Source organism: Tenebrio molitor, chromosome 1 (genome assembly GCF_963966145.1).
Source record: "Tenebrio molitor chromosome 1, icTenMoli1.1, whole genome shotgun sequence".
In the NCBI taxonomy this organism is placed as follows: domain Eukaryota; kingdom Metazoa; phylum Arthropoda; class Insecta; order Coleoptera; family Tenebrionidae; genus Tenebrio; species Tenebrio molitor.
Window position 1 is genome coordinate 6449050 of NC_091046.1, and position 17454 is coordinate 6466503.

Below are 17454 nucleotides of genomic sequence, written 5' to 3' on the forward strand. Positions count from 1 at the left end.
ACAAAAGATAATCACACAATATGGTCACTCCATAAAGATGAATAAACCAACAAAACAGTGTTTAACAATTAAACATTTCATTATTTTAGTGATTTTAAGATAGCACCCTAAATAGTGCAGGGGTCCTTTCGAAAATTCGTACCAACCAAATCGTTGCACATAAATATAAAATAATTGACACTGTTTGATTCCTGAATGTTTGCCGCATCTGCTAAGTGTTTACTCAATAACGTGCTTGGTCGCATATGCCTACTGCGATTTTTTAAATATAACAAACTAAAAATGTCAAAAACTAATTTTTTTCAAATGGCATCCTGCATTTATTATTGCACTGGTCGAAAGCTTTTTTGACAAGCTTTCCAACTGTATATGGTTTGTATAGCCGAATGTGAAAATCTAGGGTGCTATCTTAAAAACACTAAAAATCACTAAAATAATTAAATGTTTAATTGTTAAACACTGTTTTGTTGGTTGATTCATCTTTATGGAGTGACCTTGTTGTGTGGTTATCTTTTGTTAGGCCTACTAGATTTTTGTATTGTCTTTTTAACGGAAAAATTGCACCAAATTTAGCGACTTTAGGATAGCACCCTAGATTTTCAAATTCGACTATACAAACCTTATATTGTTCAAAAGCTTGTTAAAAAAACTTTCCACCAGTGCAAAAATAAATACGGGGTGCCATTTGAAAAAAATGAGTTTTTGACATTTTTAGTTCGTTATGTTTAAAAAATCGCAGTAGGCATATGCGACTAAGCAGGTTGTTGAGTAAACACTCAGCAGATGCAGCAAACATTCAGAAATCAAACAGAGTCAATCATTTTAATTTGTGTGCAACGATTTGGAAGGTACGAATTTTCGAAGGAACCCCTGCAATTCGAAATTCTGGTAAAAAAAGCGCCACTGATCAAAAGCGATGGCAGATAAGTAAAAACGACCTGTATAAATTTGATTCATAATTTAACATAGAGTTCAAAAATAAAATCAAACTGGGTAGTTTCCATTTAAAAAAACATAACTTTAGTGTTTTTATAATATTGGGACACTCTGTATATATACCGCAATATTTTCCGAATATGCAGTAGAAGCGTAGCTATCATCTAGAATAAAGAAAAAGTTGATATCTTTAATAACAAACAAGTTATGGAGCTTTTTCGCAACTCTGGGACACCTGTATGTATCACGCATAGGTGTTCATAACCTTAAACTACGATATAGGGTTGAATTATGTACAGAAAACGGCGCAGAGTTAATAGAATAGTTTTATATTCAATTATAGTTTGATTTTTTCAAAAAAAAAGGAAAATATTTTTTCTGCATTTTCTTTTATTTTAATGTTAAGTCTTCCTCTGCGTTGAAAAAGACTTTTTAGTAACAGAAATGGGGGTTTCAGATGAAGCAAAAAATGTTATTCCTCTGAAGTTTTTGCAAATAATCAAGAATAAAAAAATTTTCCCTCTTGTAAACTCAATCCGGGGATATACTGTATATTGTCATTGTTTTCCACTATTTGTTGCCTATCTGAACTTTTCTTTCAGTGCATCCTTTTTCTTCTCCCTTTTCATGTCGCTTTTCTTTAACCCCAATTTCCCCCCTGTTACTATTGTCTTTTCTCTTTTTGTCCCTTGACCTTCCCATTTGTACTCTTTCAGTAGCGACTTTCATTTTTGTGCTTCCTTTCGGGTTTCCGTTTTCTTTGTCTAACAACCTTTTTTATTCACCTTCTCTTGATACTTTTTCTCGCCGGTCCGTCTTCTCTTCTTCTCTCCTTCTTCTAAATTTTTTTCTTCATTTTCTCTTCTCTCGCATCCCACATAAACTATTCCCCGTTTATCTGTATGTTCCTGTATCCTATTTTCACCCTTTTTCCTCTATCTCTCTCTTCTCTAGCCACCTCTCTAAAGTTCTTTTGTGTTTTCCTTCCTTCGTTTGTCAGATCATCATCTATACATTTACATCCTATTACCTTTTCTTTCTTTCAACTTACTCTTATTTAGCATAATGTTCTTCTTCTACTCCCAAGTTTCTATTTTTGCCAGCATCATCTTATTTTTATTTATTTTAAATGGTTCCTTTACGTTCACTTTCACCCCTATCTACCTTTTTAACCATTCTTCCATCCTCCTCTCTATATTTCCTCTTATTCCCCCTATTCCGGTTACTATAACATTATTCTTCCTCTCCTCCTTTTCTCTTTGTTCCATCTTTTCCTCTATCATTGTCATCCTTTTCATCCAACCTGCTTTCTCCGCCTGCCATTTTTCTTCTCTTCCTCTCATCTCCTCTCTCATAGCCGCTAATTCTTTCCTTAACTCCCCCTTCTCCTCTCTCACTGCTGCTAATTTCTTTCTTAATCCTCCTCTCTTATTCCCGCCGTATCCTCTCTTATCTCTGGAACTCTTTCTGAATTGGTTCGTGCCTTCTTCACACGTCCTACCCACTTCTCTTTCTCTTTTTCTGCTTTCTTTCCTTACTTTTCTCTCTTTCCTGCCCGCTGCCTTCTGCTTATCACCTCTCACTCACTCCTCGCTGTTTACGTTAGTAATCTCTGCACTTTTTGACAGAACACGTCTGTTCACTATCGCTGCCAGACCAGGTGGTCTCAAACGCTACTGTATAATAAATCATACCTTTTGAATTTTAGACTTTGGAATTATAATTGTGCATTTTATTATTATTACATATCTGATAATGGAGAAAATTTGTAAAATAAACGAAACAGCATTTTACATTCGTAACAATGGGTAATTTACCAGCTTTATTGCCAAACGCGACGCCACTGGTAAGCAGATTTTGCGGTGAACCGTCAAACAAACGTCAATTTTAAAGCAACGGTGTCGTTAACCTTGAAAAAGTTTTCGATTTCGTCAAAGTTTACGGACGTTTTCTGTACTTGTAAACAACAATTATCCCAGAATAAGTGGCAAGATGTGTTTTACCGTTGAAGATAAAGCATTAATTATTATTCAAAATAGATTTTTCCAGAGATACGCAAACAATAAAGCGACTGTGAATTACAAGTATACATATGTGTACGATTAAGCTAAGAAAGACGTTTCGATAAAACAAAAGATCAGGTAGCAGTCTTGATTTGTTTTCTTGTTAATCATCTTGTAATAAAGGTTTGTAAAATTTCTGTTTAAACAACAATTATTTATTATTGGCAAGTAAAAAATGCTCGAAAAAGTTTTCTTCTTAAAACATGCATAATGGTTGTTCAATAAACTTTAAAAAGCTTTCAAAATCTAATATTCACTAAATTTAGATCTTTTACAACAACATTCTGAAATGTCCTAGAAACGCTTTTCCTTTTTCATTCAATTTTATTTTTAACAATTTATAGTTTCCATTTTTCATTCGCCGACACTAACAACTAATCGTCTTTATAAGCGCACATAAGTCGCCTTTATCGACTTTTAAATCGCCTTGTAGAACGACCGAAAGTCCCTCAGTTAAATTTTAAACAGCTCCTTGCCAGTTGACTTTCCTTGGCCGAGCCCCTGAGGCAGTCCTTTAATTCGACGAACACGCCGAGCCTCTATTTACTCACTTTTACGTTTAATTCCTCGGAATTAATTAATGATTCAGTGAAATATTAAATAAAGACCGGATGAATTATGTTTATTGCGTCGAGAGTCAGGGAGGCGTAATCCATTCATGAAGATGCAGTTCAGCGCCCCAGATTTCAGATAGATAGTCGTCTATTGTTCTTGAACTAGACAAGTTTCAGGAGTTTTCTTCGCACGAGGCCAGACCTAGCTAAGAATGCAAAGCAGCTTATAGCAAACTATCAACAGACGAGAACCGCAATGTGTCTTTGTCTGTGAGGTTTTGAATAATCTTTGCAACAAGGCAATGGGGTTTCACACCTAATAAATCCCCTTGTAAGGGGATTTCGAAACTATTTCAGTATATAGTTGGTGCACATCTACCGCTTCTGTTTTGAGTTAATTATGTGATTATGCAGATGCGCAAGTCGCCTTTTTGCTCCGGGACGCAACGTTTTCCCTTAATAACCGGAACTTGGCCATGCATGTCTACGAGGGGCAGCGATATTAGTCGTTTTTAGCAATTTATTGCGTGTAGTTTATTTTTATTTCCGCCGACAAACTCAACTGTCTCAAACTTTCCGGAACTTTTGCTTCCTGCACAAATTCATACGAGAAGAAAGCCAAGAACCTAATCAAATAAAAACGAATAACGTCGAGATTTTATATAAACATCGGACCCGGGTTAATGTAATGCAAACAAATACGACGAGGGGCGGCGTGCTCGAATTTTAGCGAATATAAACAATAATTAGTCGACGTTTTTAGCGTCGTAAAGCTCTCCATCACAACAGGAAATTACGTTTTGTCCGTCTTCTATTGTGGAAATCGGGTTATCTCGAAAATTGTTAACAGGAGGTCGAGTAAATTTTACGAGCGTCAGTTGTAGTGTTCGGAAAACAAAGATTTGTGAAATTTAATAGAAACATTGAGGATCCGTATAATCCCGGTATCTGAACTGGCGCTGATAACAGGAAGAACAAATTGAGTTCTATATCCAGGGAGCGCTGCCATAAACTAATGTCCGAGACGTTTATTATCCACCGTTCGTTTAATGTTTTAGACTTTGACGCTACAAAAAGCTGTGATAAGTGCAAAATCAGCCATTTGTGATTTTACGACGTCCTCGCGACCAGTTTATTAGTGGGACAAATCGAAAATGTTCCTTTTGTCCGAATTTTCTTTTATTTATTATAGATATTAGTTTGACAGTTGTTTTTCGGTTGGTTTGAATTTATAAACTTTCAAACATTATCTGAATCACGTTAAGTACGATGAATTTTTAATCAGTTCGCAAACTTGGTAGAAATGAAAATTTAATCTCGCAAGGGGAGTAAGTTTCACAGCAAATTAAAAGTGGAACGTAGCTCTTATACGTTGTAATTTAAATATAAAGATATGAATGTAACTCGTATGGTTTAAATGTGAATAGCGCATTTGAAAAAGAATCCTATGGTATTATTCTCGAAAATTTTCAGACAGAGTGGCTTTGTTAATAAAGTACAAACAGTTACTTTGTAAATTGTTTCGGAATTGAATGATAAAAAACAAGTTGACATTGTATTTGAACATGGTTTAACAAAGGCTATCGATGCTGCATGGCATGACCTGTTCATAAAAGCGTTCGTGGTAAAGCTGAAAGCAGAATCTATTTTTAAAAATAATGCACTTTCAATGCTACAAAGGTATAGGAAAGTGTGTATTGCTCTTTGTATGTAGTAATAGTAGTTTATTTAACGAGTTCGTGTGTAAATTGGGCAAACTTTGCATACATACATATATGTATAGTGAAAATCGTAGGTGCCATACAGCAACCTTGCATAATTCCCTTGGTTGTTCACCTTATATAATTCGTGTCTAAGAGCAGCGTACTACCCTAGGCGCTGGAAGGAGGGCTGCCTAAAAATCCTAATGAAGGACCCTGCTGGAGACCCGAGTGACAGGAAGAATTATCGACCAATAACGTTGCTCACGGAGTATGGGAAAATATTCGAAAGGCTCATCAGGAGGCGACTCTTCGCGACGACGGAGGACTTTCACTCCCGGAGGCAGTATGGCTTCATCTCGGGTCGCTCCGCTGTAAGTGCCCTTCTCAAATATAAAGAGACCATCGAGGAAACGACGGACAAATATGCGGCGACTATATTCATCGATATCAGTGGAGCGTTTGACAACGTTTGGTGGCCAGCGGTCATTAGGAGCCTGCGGCAGAAGGGGGTCCCTGGGTACCTGTTGGCGACGCTGAAGAGCTACCTGACAGACAGGACGGTCACCTACAGAGACGGGTCTGTAGAGGTCTCCAAGGCCTGCACGAAGGGCTGCCCTCAGGGCTCTGTCCTGGGGCCCACCCTTTGGAACTCGGTGCTGGACATGTACCTCGACTCGGAACTGTTGCCCAATACAGAAACCATCGCATACGCAGATGACATTGCGATAGTTGTAAGAGCAAGAACCAGACAAGAACTAAGAGACCACATCAGGGAGAGCGTTGAGCGGGTGATGAAGTGGGCCTTGAGATAGAAGCTAACAATTTCAGGCACGAAGACGAAGATTATGATAAACAAGTCCCCTCCCCGTGTGCATCACCGGGACATCAGGGTGAGGCTGGGCGACTCCAAGGTCGGCATCGTCAGCGAAATGAAATACCTGGGCGTAATTGTAGACAGAAAGCTAAATTTTCACACGCACGTGCGTGCAGTCTGCGAGCGGGCGAGGAAGATCGTGCTAGCCCTAAGGAGGAAGGTTCATGTCACATGGGATGTTCCGGTGGGGAGGTCGCTACACGCGATCTACAAGTGTGGTATTCTCCCCATTGTCGCCTACGCATCTGAGGTCTGGGCGCATCGGCTTAGGGTGTCGAGAGTTCGACGGATGCTGCTGTCGTTGGGTGGTGCCGTGGGGAGGATGATCTGCGGGGGGTACAACTCGGTCTCCAATGAGGCAGCGGGGGTGCTCTCGGGCATCCCCCCCCCTGGACCTGACCATGGCGGAGAATAACTGCGTAAAAATGCTTCGAAGAACGGAGACGGCGGCCTACCTGGACATGATGGTCCACAGGGAGGAATTCGAAAGCTTAAGACACCTGAGAGAGAGTATCTTCACATTATGACGCTGGATCGGTGGCAGAGCAGATGGGACGACTCTCGAGGAGCCCCGGTCACCCACTCGTTTTTTCTAAACGTTCCTGAGGCTCCTAGAACGGAGTTCACGAGACTCAGCACCCAGGTCCTCTCCGGTCATGGACCGTTCGTCACACACTTGCACCGAATAGGCAAATCTAACACAGGAGACTGTCCAACTTGCGGCACTCTAGATGACCCCATCCATCGCATTCTGGAGTGTTCTACCTTTGACGCGGAAAGGGATGAGCTTCGGGTGGCCCTGGGTGGCATTCCAGACCTTGAGCGGATCCCACACATCCCACTAGAACTTCTTCACGGCTTCGCGCGGGAGCCGTGAGCGTCGCCTCCCAGAATCACCCAAGATGAAGACCCAATCGACAACAGGCAGATTAGAGGCGGACTAGCACATCAGTAGCGAACTACCAAATCGAGTCCAGAACACCGTGGAATGAAATGATTCCGAGTGTGAACTAAGAGAATAGTCCGTAAATTGCGTCGTGCTTGTGAAGCAGTGTAAAATAATAATGGCCCAATCCGCAAATTTTCACACCTGTTAATATAGTTAAGCAGGCAGGTACTGTCTCCAACGTGAGTTATATCTTGAAATGTTTCGAAATTGTCGACATTTATTGATTGTACCCAGCGCCCAATTTAGCGCTTTGTCTGAATAAAGAGCCCTCGGGCTCCTCATTTTTTTTTTTGGTTGTTCACGTCTTCAGAAACAATTCTAATAAACATGAAATGTGGAATAGATTTCTATTTGTTGCTCTGCAGCTTATAAAGCAATCAAATGTTGACTTAGTCTTGACATTTGCGAACAAATTTCTATTAAACGAGTTCGAGAATGCGGGAGTAAAATGTTTGTCAGTCTCTGTGGTACCATATACAGGATGATTCACGTACCCCGTTCGTTAGAAACTTTCTGATTTATTAATATGAAAGTTGGTGTTTTTAAAATGGCGACACTTCTAGAAATACCGGAAATCGACGGCATCTTTGTTTTTTAAATAGAACGGCGTCATTTTGATTTCATATTTGGATTCTACATTAAATTTTGAGTTTATAACGTCCTTTTCTCAACGCTTAATTAAAAAATTTATAACTCCTGAACCATCGGAAATAAATAATTGTTTTTTTTAATTGAATTTCTAAAGGTTTTGCCGATTTTCCGCGCCGTTAGTGACATTTATTTTGTTTCATACGCCTACTGCAATTTTTCAAAATTGATAATCAAAAAAGGTCGAAAACTTAATTTTTTTAAATGGCAATTTTATTAACATTGTGTATGCCTATTTCCACTCGTTTTGGCGTAACTTCTATTTTTTGAATAAATTATTTTTTTTTTATCAAGCAATTTTTGTTCAAAAATCGCATTGCAATAAATAGTAGATAACAACAAAATAATAAAAAATAAGCAAATTAACAAAACAACAAATTGAGCATTTGCATTTAAGCATTTTTTTCAAGGTTAACATCAACACCGTTGCTTTAAAACTGACGTTTCTTTGACATTTCAACGAAAAATCTACTTACCAATGGCGTTGCGTTTGGCAATAATCCCGGTAAATTATCCATTCTTACGAATGTATAATGTTGCTCTAGCTTATTTTACAAATTTTCTCCATTATTAGATGATAATAAGAATATGCACAATTATAATTCCAACGTCTAAAATTGATTTATTATAAAGTAATGTTTGACACCACAAATTGTCTACGCCCATGCACGCTTTTTTTCCACAGGATTCCGCTACGACGTGACCGATAATTTGCAACACCTGCTCTGATTTGTTTCCTTTTTGATCACTTTGTACATATTTCTCTAACATGTGTTCAGTTGAAAAGGTCATCGAATTGAGATCTTTGTCGCTATCTTTGTCTAACCAGCTTAATTTACGATGTTGTTGTCTCTTAAAATATAAAGTCAAGGCCAACTCGATGAACTTTTCAATTGAACACATGTTATATTGTTGATCAGTTTTGTTTTGTCGGTTTTGATATTTATGCTGTTTGAACAGTGAAATCTAGTTTCCTTATTATGATTTATTTGAACGTATTGCAAATACCTAATTTCCTGATGTATTTTCGATTTTCATAACTGATTGTTCTGGAAAACTTTTGTTCGATCGATGTGACATTCTGTCATTTGCAAACCAACTTATGCGAAAATTACACAGTGAAAAGGCCCTATTTCCTTATTTAAGAAGAAAAGAGGCCTTTCTCTATTGAGAACATAATTATAATTGTTTATTGTTGCAAATGTGAAATCTGTCTGTGTCTACGTACTGTAAACTGTAGACAACACGAATATGTGCATGACTGTTTATTCTAGTAAACCAAATTGCCTGGCGTAATAAAATATGAAACACAATTTCGTGATTTGGCCAATGAATTTATTAACTCAACCGAAATTAATCGTTTGCTTTGTTCAGTCATAATCTACATACAGTTTGCAAATGCCGCCTTAGTTTTGTACTTCCCCCTGAAACTATCATTAGCTATTATCTTTAATGCCTCTTGTAGCAGCGCTTTTCCACTTTAATTAATCGAGCAAGTCAGATTTTTTCTTTGTCGCTAACACTTCATAGAAATTTGCCTTAATTACACACAACACTCACCTTTTTTCGACGTTCGAAAACTATCATCTCTTGGCACGTACTGTATATCGTAGACCAGTGTGGTATTGGGGAACAACTCCCTGTCTTTGTTGATCTTGTAGACTGCATATTTGAACGCTAATTCCACGCTGCTGTCTTTCTGGTCTTCTGTGAAAATTGCACCTGCAGGAAAACGACACTGAATTAATTAATTAATTAATTGGTAGCAGCCGAACTAGTTCGAATTATATCGGTAAAATGAATGCATTACAAGTTCCTGGTGCGTGGAGGTAAGTGATAATAATGGAATCAAATTAATTAGTTTTAATGTTCCAATAAATTCGCTTTGACTGATTAGTGATTTCACAATGTGTAGTTTTGTTCTTCTGTTATCAATTGATATGTATTAATAAAAGTTTTATAGCTTTTTTTGTCAAAATATAATTTTTTGCCTGAAGCAACTTCTGGACTTCTAATTATCGTTCTAATAATTTTATATTTATTATATGTATTCTATAAAATGTAAATAATTAAATAATAATACATAATTGATTGAGAATTCAAGAAATCTATATTAATAACATAATTACATAAACATTTTTTTTATAATACAAAAATTTCCGATGATATTGCGGAATCTGGAATTAGAAAGAGAATTTTATTATTTAAGCAATAAAAATATTATAGAAGAAACCACCCTGTTGGTTTTTGACCAATAATATTAATCTTTGATGACGATAATTTACAATTTCACCCATGTATTCACAAGAAGTTTTCTCCCCCGAAGTGTAAATTCTCTTCTAACAGCATGTTTGTTTTTTCTGACATATGTTAAAGCCGGTTATCTTTAAAAAGTGTAAATCCTTAGAGAATCCTTACGCTCCGGTAGAGGTAACATTTACGACTTGTTACAATCCATGCACCATATAAGAAATTATTACTCATAGTCTGTATTTTATGTGTTTACAATATAATTTATTACATCGGTGTTCATTTAAATTTATCTTCAAAGTTGGCGTTAAAGAGTCGACTGTGAACGCACCTCTCGTCAGTCTGCAGAGTAAAAACACAAACAATGCAAAAAGTGAGGTTAGATTTAAGTAACTGATCCGTGATTTGTAATCCGTGATGCGTTCATAATCGACTCTTCAACGCCTACTTTGAGGATAAATTTAAATGAACACGCGATATCATTATTACATTATCTCTGTTGTATTTAATAATATCGCGCGTTCAAATGAAATCCTGGACTGCGAAGGCGTTGGAATCCGTCAGTTGTTGTGCTTTTTTAAAGCGTAGATTAATTGGAGCATGTTGACAGCTAACCTAAAATTTAGAGCCAAAAAAATCTTTCTTTGCAATGTTTTACATTAAAAAGAGAATAATTTAACGATTCCTATTCTCGAATCAAATATCTAAGGGCACCCTTTGCTGAAAACAAACATGTTCAATTATGTCCCGATTAAACATAAACAAATGTCATTCGTCTCAAACGGCGGGAAATTCAAACTTTACACTGTTTTAAACGGTTTAATTTTTCCAACGCCAACTCAGCCCAGGATTTCATTTGAACGCGCGAATTATTTTTAACGTCAAATACGCTTAAAACATCCTTTATTTATTTGTTAGAGCGCTTTGTTAGTTTTACTTCATACATAATATTAATGTAGTGCGGTAATTTAACATTATAAACTACTACTCATTGTACTTCAAATTTGTTTCATATGCAAAAGAGCTCTCGCAGCACTCCTAAGAGCAAAACAGATCTAGATTAAAATCCAAACAGAGACCGACCTTTCGTCCGCACCATAAAACATTATCATCCTAATTAAGATAGCAGGAATATGTATTTTGAGCTCGTAACATAGTGAAACACTTAAGCCAAAGTACGAGACTTGGCGGTTAGAATATCACTAGGTCCATAGTTTGTGCGTAATATCCGGAACACGCACTACACCTGCCATAATTTTCAACAGTTTAATTTCAAAGCCAAAACTGTAACATAACACACTTTCAGCTGGAATTTATTCGTCGTAATCAAAATTGTGCCGTGCAAATATTTATTTTGGGATTAAGCGCGTACTTCCAGCGCACATCCTGTTAATTAAGCGACATGCGTTGCCAACACATCCCGACAAAGACGAGCTTCGTAAGAAAACATGACAGTGTCAAAAGCAAAGAGTCGGAAGTGGGCCAACCAACCTACTTCTGAATCATTGAAATTCTCGATTCTTGCACGACGTCTCTAAAAAGACAATTTATATGTTAACTTCGTTTTCGCCTGGATGTCGGCGTGGTTTTGTTGGTGTCATTTAAAACACACTTGCACATTCTCGTATCATATTAAGGTATCTCGAAATAAATTTGTGTTGCACGAGCTGCGTTTGTTATTACTGCGGAGATAAGGGGGCGTTATGACATACATTTGCTGGGGAATTTCCTTAAAAAATGTCTCGACGGTGAGCGCGAGACGAGGAGTTTGATTGTCTTAACAAGGAAAGTTTGCCGGAAAAGTACTAATTGGATCTTTATAAAGTACTATATGAACGAGGGGATCTCGTTCGCTTTCATAATGAAAAAAGGAGAGTTGATACTGAACAAGGGGAAGAATTAAACGACCAACTTTTCCACCAATGAGAAAAGACGCGAAAGACCACTATAAATAGTGGTGGCTGATGATAGCAAAATGGAAGGGAAATGTGAATGCTCGAAAAGGAAAATGCAAATTATAGCAGAGAAATAGAACACCGAATATCGTGTGCAGTTTAAAAGGAATTAATATTGAAAGTTTACTAAATTACAATGATTTCTATTTTTGTAGCGAATAATAAGAAGCAAATTAAACAATTTAAAATTAAAAACATTTTACTTGCAGGATAACTATCGTGTGTTCATTTAAATTTATCCTCAAAGTAGGCGTTGAAGAGGGGATTATGAACGCATCACGGATTACAGGTCATGGATCAGCTGTTTAAATGTAACCTCACTTTTTGCGTTGGTTTTTTTTACTATGCATACTGACGAATGGTGCGTTCACAATCGACTCTTCAACGCCAACATTAAGGATACATTTAAATGAACACCCGATATAATTGTTTAACAAAATATTTAAAGAAACATTAATATTTTTAATGTAAGTTTATTGAATGTGTTGGTAGAAGTGAAATCATAAATGGAAGTTAAAGTTAATATTAAATGGAGAAATAATACAGAGAAACCTTGAAACGAAGAAATTCAACACTGGCAGATAATAACGTAAACCAGCAAAAGAGGAGAAGATGCAATATAATTCAAAGGAATTTATACAGGGTTATTCACAACAGACTTCCGATGAAAATGTCGTTATATGCAATCGCAACTACAATTTCCAATAGTTTCTAGCCTCCTAAATTTATAAACAGTAATACTTAAATCAACGATCGCTGGGCCTTCAAGACATTTTCATAATGCACACAAAAGATGAAAAGACGGATATGTTCTCATATATGGAGAATGTAAAAAAAAGGTGTGCAAGCTGCATTTGTTTACAGACGGCGATTCCCAAATAGGTAACATCCATGTTTGTTGTGAAAACTTTTGCTCATAACCTCAATAAAGAGAAAGTGTTATGATTAATCTTATTCGCCAAGCTACTTGGATTGCTAATTAATTTCGAATTAAACAAAATATCAAGTTCTAGGGGTTTCTTGTATTTTGGGTTGCATATAAAAAATGTTCATTGGAAGTCTCTCGTGAATAACTCTGTATATTTTAGTCTACTCATATAACGTCAGTACAGGTATGAACATATTTGCTTATTTATAATATTTGTATTTCAGATAGGTAATGACTTACTTTACTGTATGCTGTGGGGTAAAGTAAATTAAGGAAAAAATAAAGAATATTAAACAAAAACTGAAATGACGATTGACAATGCTATTTCTATGTTTGAAGAAATATCATCGTCTCTCTTTGCAAACTTTCATCAAAACGAAAATCTAAATTTTGCTATTTATGTAGTTGCTATGATTTTGATAACAATCAACGCTTATTTGTTATTTGAGTTTCAATTTTCTCTGTCCATAATATCTTTATTAGTTTCCAGTGTATTTACTATTTTTGCGGTGTTATGTATAAATTGAAAATTGTATGTATTAAATCCCCCGGCGCATCCACCATTTCTACACGTTAATGTATAAATTGGATATTTTGTTTGGTTAACGTTAGCGTTACAGAAATTAAGTCTTCTCTACTCGTCACGACATAAGAAAAATTATAGAAGATAGATTTTATTTTGTTGTACCTAGCATTTCCGATAATAAAAAGAAAAATATTTATTACGTACATTTTTAGGTGTACAGTCACGGTCACGGAATTTCGTCAGGCGTTGTCGTTGAACTGACATTAGCTGTAAAACAGGCTTTATATATTTCTAACCCCACATTGGAATTTTTGACATAGATGTCAGTTTGTCGATCATTTTTATTGTGCGTGACAGAATTTCTGTCACAAAAATTTTGAATGTTTGTCATAATGACAATAAAGCTTAAGTTACATAATTTTTTTCGAATTAACAGTAAAATAACTGACGAAATTCCGTGGCCGTAACTGTACCTACCATATTCCTAAAATAATGTCTAAAGTAACTACTTGTCTTGTTCACTTTTTCACGTGCCATTTTACCACGTATTTTTTGAAAGCATTTGTTAAATAATATTCAAAATAAGAATTTGCAATTTTCACCACAAAAAAAAAATAATTATAGAGGTGTCCCAGAACTGCCTCCCCAGAGAGAGAAGGGAGTATTTGGGTAAAATGTGATAATCTGAATGTTAAAGAAAAAAGTCCTATCTTAAGCGGTAATCGAGAAAAGGCATCCTAAACTTGACCAATCAGAGTTGAGCACCATCAATGTAGGAGGATTGCAATTTTGCGTTGCTGAGATTTCGAAGTTCTCCATCTAATTATTAAAATCTCCATAACTTTTCGCTAATTGTTGCGATATCAATAATTATTTTTGCTGTCTAGGAACCTGTCCCATTTTTTAGGAATACCTGAGAACGAGCTTCTGGGATTAGTAAAATTGAAAACTTTATGTGGGCTACATGATAATTTATTTTAGTCATTTTGGAGTATCTTTATCTGAATGCACATGCCTGTTTTTTATAGGGAGACAGTTCTGGGACAGGCTATATAACACGTCTTTTATTTTACATTTTCCCTTTGATATTTCCTAAGGCATCTTTCATTTCTGAAGGTTAATCCATAATTTGAATTTTTTTGTTGTTAATATTTAGGACTTGCATTCTTCACTTAATTACAAAGTCTACAAAATGTACGTTTCGCGCTTTACCTAACATATTAGACAACAGAAAATAATATATTTCCTACCGCAATTTTCCAGGCGCATCCACCATTTTCATTAAAGGTGAAGTTATTTTCGTAGCCGGTATGTAAATTAATGTCTAGCATTTTTTAGTTTCATTTGGTCCAATGCAAATTATAAGAGATTTTTTCTACATCTTTCTTGTATCTTGTAGTTTCCTTTGTTTTCTTTGTAATAATGGAATTTGTTATGCATTATTAAAAATTGTTTAGTAAAGAAAAGTGATATCGATATAATAGAAAAAAATACATAATTATTATTTACTGGCAGATTTCCACATCTAAAACAACTTTTCTAAAACAGAGTTCTCTTATTTCATTTATCCTTGAAATTTGATTTAACAGTTAATAATCATTAGAGTGGCGACAGTACCTAGAGATCAAGCGATTTTTTTAAATTTTTATATAATAAATAATGTATAGGCTGAGAATCATTCTTGCCTCCATATCACGTTTTAGAATAAAGTTCGCAAGTAAGACTTCCTATTGACACATTTTATTCATTTTGCTTAAATCTGCATTTAACTCTAAAAGTTGTTAAAAACTCCATTACCATGATTTCAGAGAAGTCCATTGTAATCTGAGTTCTAATTTAATTCTAGTTAGTTTAGAGTTAAGAGTAACTTCAATTGTTTTAGTTACACATTTAAGTAAGTTACAATGTTCCCTAAGACGTTCACAATTTAAAGTTTACATTTTTTTTAAATGTTCCCTTTAAAATTAGTTCTACGCTTAACATAAATGTATTTAAACTGAAACCTCTTTCACATATTTACTTATTCTTTTTTATGACTAATTTAATTACATAATTCTCTTTGGCTTTCTATCGGATGTATAATTTTAGCGTCTTCGATTCTGATGTAAAATAAATTATTACAGAGAAGCAATTTATAAGTAATTTGATTAAAGTCAGACACCCTTTTAATTGTTACTAAATTCACATATGTATACTCGTACATACAGGTGTCCCAGAGTTGCGAAAAAGTTCCATAACTTGTTTGTTATTAAAGATATCAAGTTTTACTTTTTTCTAGATGATAGCTACGCTTCTACTGCACATTCGGAAAATATTGCGGTATATATACAGTGTGTCTCAATATTATAAAAACACTAAAGTTATGTTTTTTTAAACGGAACCTACCCAGTTTGATTTTATTTTTGAATTCTATGCTAAATTATGAATCAAATTTATACAGGTCGTTTTACTTATCTGCCATCTTTTTTGATCAGTGGCGCTTTTTTTACCAGAATTTCGAATTGCAGGGGTTCCTTCGAAAATTCATACCTTCCAAACCGTTGCACATAAATTAAAATGATTGACGCTGTTTGATTTTTGAATGTTTGCCGCATCTGCTGAGTGTTTACTCATCGACCTGCCCTGTCGCATATGCCTACTGCGATTTTTTAAACATAACGAACTAAAAATGTCAAAAATTCATTTTTTTCAAATGGCACCCCGTATTTATTATTGCACTGGTCAAAAGCTTTTTTGACAAGCTTTTGAATAATATAAGGTTTGTATAGTCGAATCTGAAAATCTATGGTGCTATCCTAAAATCACTAAATTTGGTGCAATTTTTCCATTAAAAAGACAATACAAAAATCTAGTAGGCCTAACAAAAGATAATCACACAATATGGTCACTCCATAACGATGAATCAACCAACAAAACAATGTTTAACAATTAAACATTTAATTATTTTAGTGATTTTTAGTGATTTTAAGATAACACCCTAGATTTTCACATTCGACTATACGAACCCCATACCGTTGGAAAGCTTGTCAAAAAAGCTTTCGACCAGTGCAATAATAAATGCGGGGTGCCATTTGAAAAAAATTAGTTTTTGACATTTTTAGTTTGTTATATTTAAAAAATCGCAGTGGGCATATGCGACTAAGCACATTATTGAGTAAACATTTAGCAGATGCGGCAAATATTCAGGAATCAAACAGCGTCAATTATTTTAATTTATGTGCAACTATTTGGAAGGTACGAATTTTCGAAGGGACCCCTGCAATTCGGAATTCTGATAAAAAAAGCGCCACTGATCAAAAACGATGGGAGATAAGTACAAACATCCTGTGTAGATTTGATTCACAATTTAGCATAGAATCCAAAAATGAAATCAAACTCGGGAGGTTCCATTTTAAAAAAACATAACTTTAGTGTTTTTATAATATTGGGACACTCTGTATATATACCGCAATATTTTCCGAATATGCAGTAGAAACGTAGCTATCATCTAGAAAAAAGAAGTTGATATATTTAATAACAAACAAGTTATGGAGCTTTTTCGCAACTCTGGGACACCTGTATGTACAAATTTACAATAACTATCATTAAATTCATCTTTGGTACAAATACAAAGTGAACCAAACAATTAATAGACAAAATAAATTTTACTTCTTATTTTCAATTTTTAATAAGCTCTATTACGCTGAAAATAACTTTCCGAGTATTTCTCTTTTGCATTAATCTACTCTTACTATTACGCTTTTATCTCCTTTATTTTTACTTTATCCGCTTATATTTACATTATTAAATTTTATTCTCCTGGTTTTAGGTTTGTTTAATATTTAATTTTTCTTACTTGCCAATTTAATTATACGAGAGATTTCTTGGGCGCTATTCGTATTGTTTTCCATTACAATTTTTTCTACATCACATTAAATTATTAAGTGTAATTACAACTTAAATTAAATTCCCCAAAACTCTAATCTTATTTCGGAGAAAACATTCTTTTTATTGGTCTTTTTTGAAGTAGAAATAAATTTACAATTTTTACACAGCTGTTAAAATGTAATAAGCGTAAAAAATGTCGAG

The 17454-nt window shown here is 35.2% G+C and overlaps 1 protein-coding gene across 3 annotated transcripts in view; it reads right to left on the bottom strand.

Moving 5' to 3' along the window:
- Positions 1-17454, bottom strand: part of LOC138128683 (glutamate receptor ionotropic, kainate 2-like) — a 229656-nt gene that overhangs the window by 57654 nt on the left and 154548 nt on the right. For all 3 annotated transcript variants that reach the window (XM_069044893.1, XM_069044897.1, XM_069044901.1), the window contains one exon: positions 9288-9449. In XM_069044893.1, coding sequence (XP_068900994.1) covers positions 9288-9449 — 162 coding nt within the window. The remainder of the gene's footprint in view (positions 1-9287; positions 9450-17454) is intronic.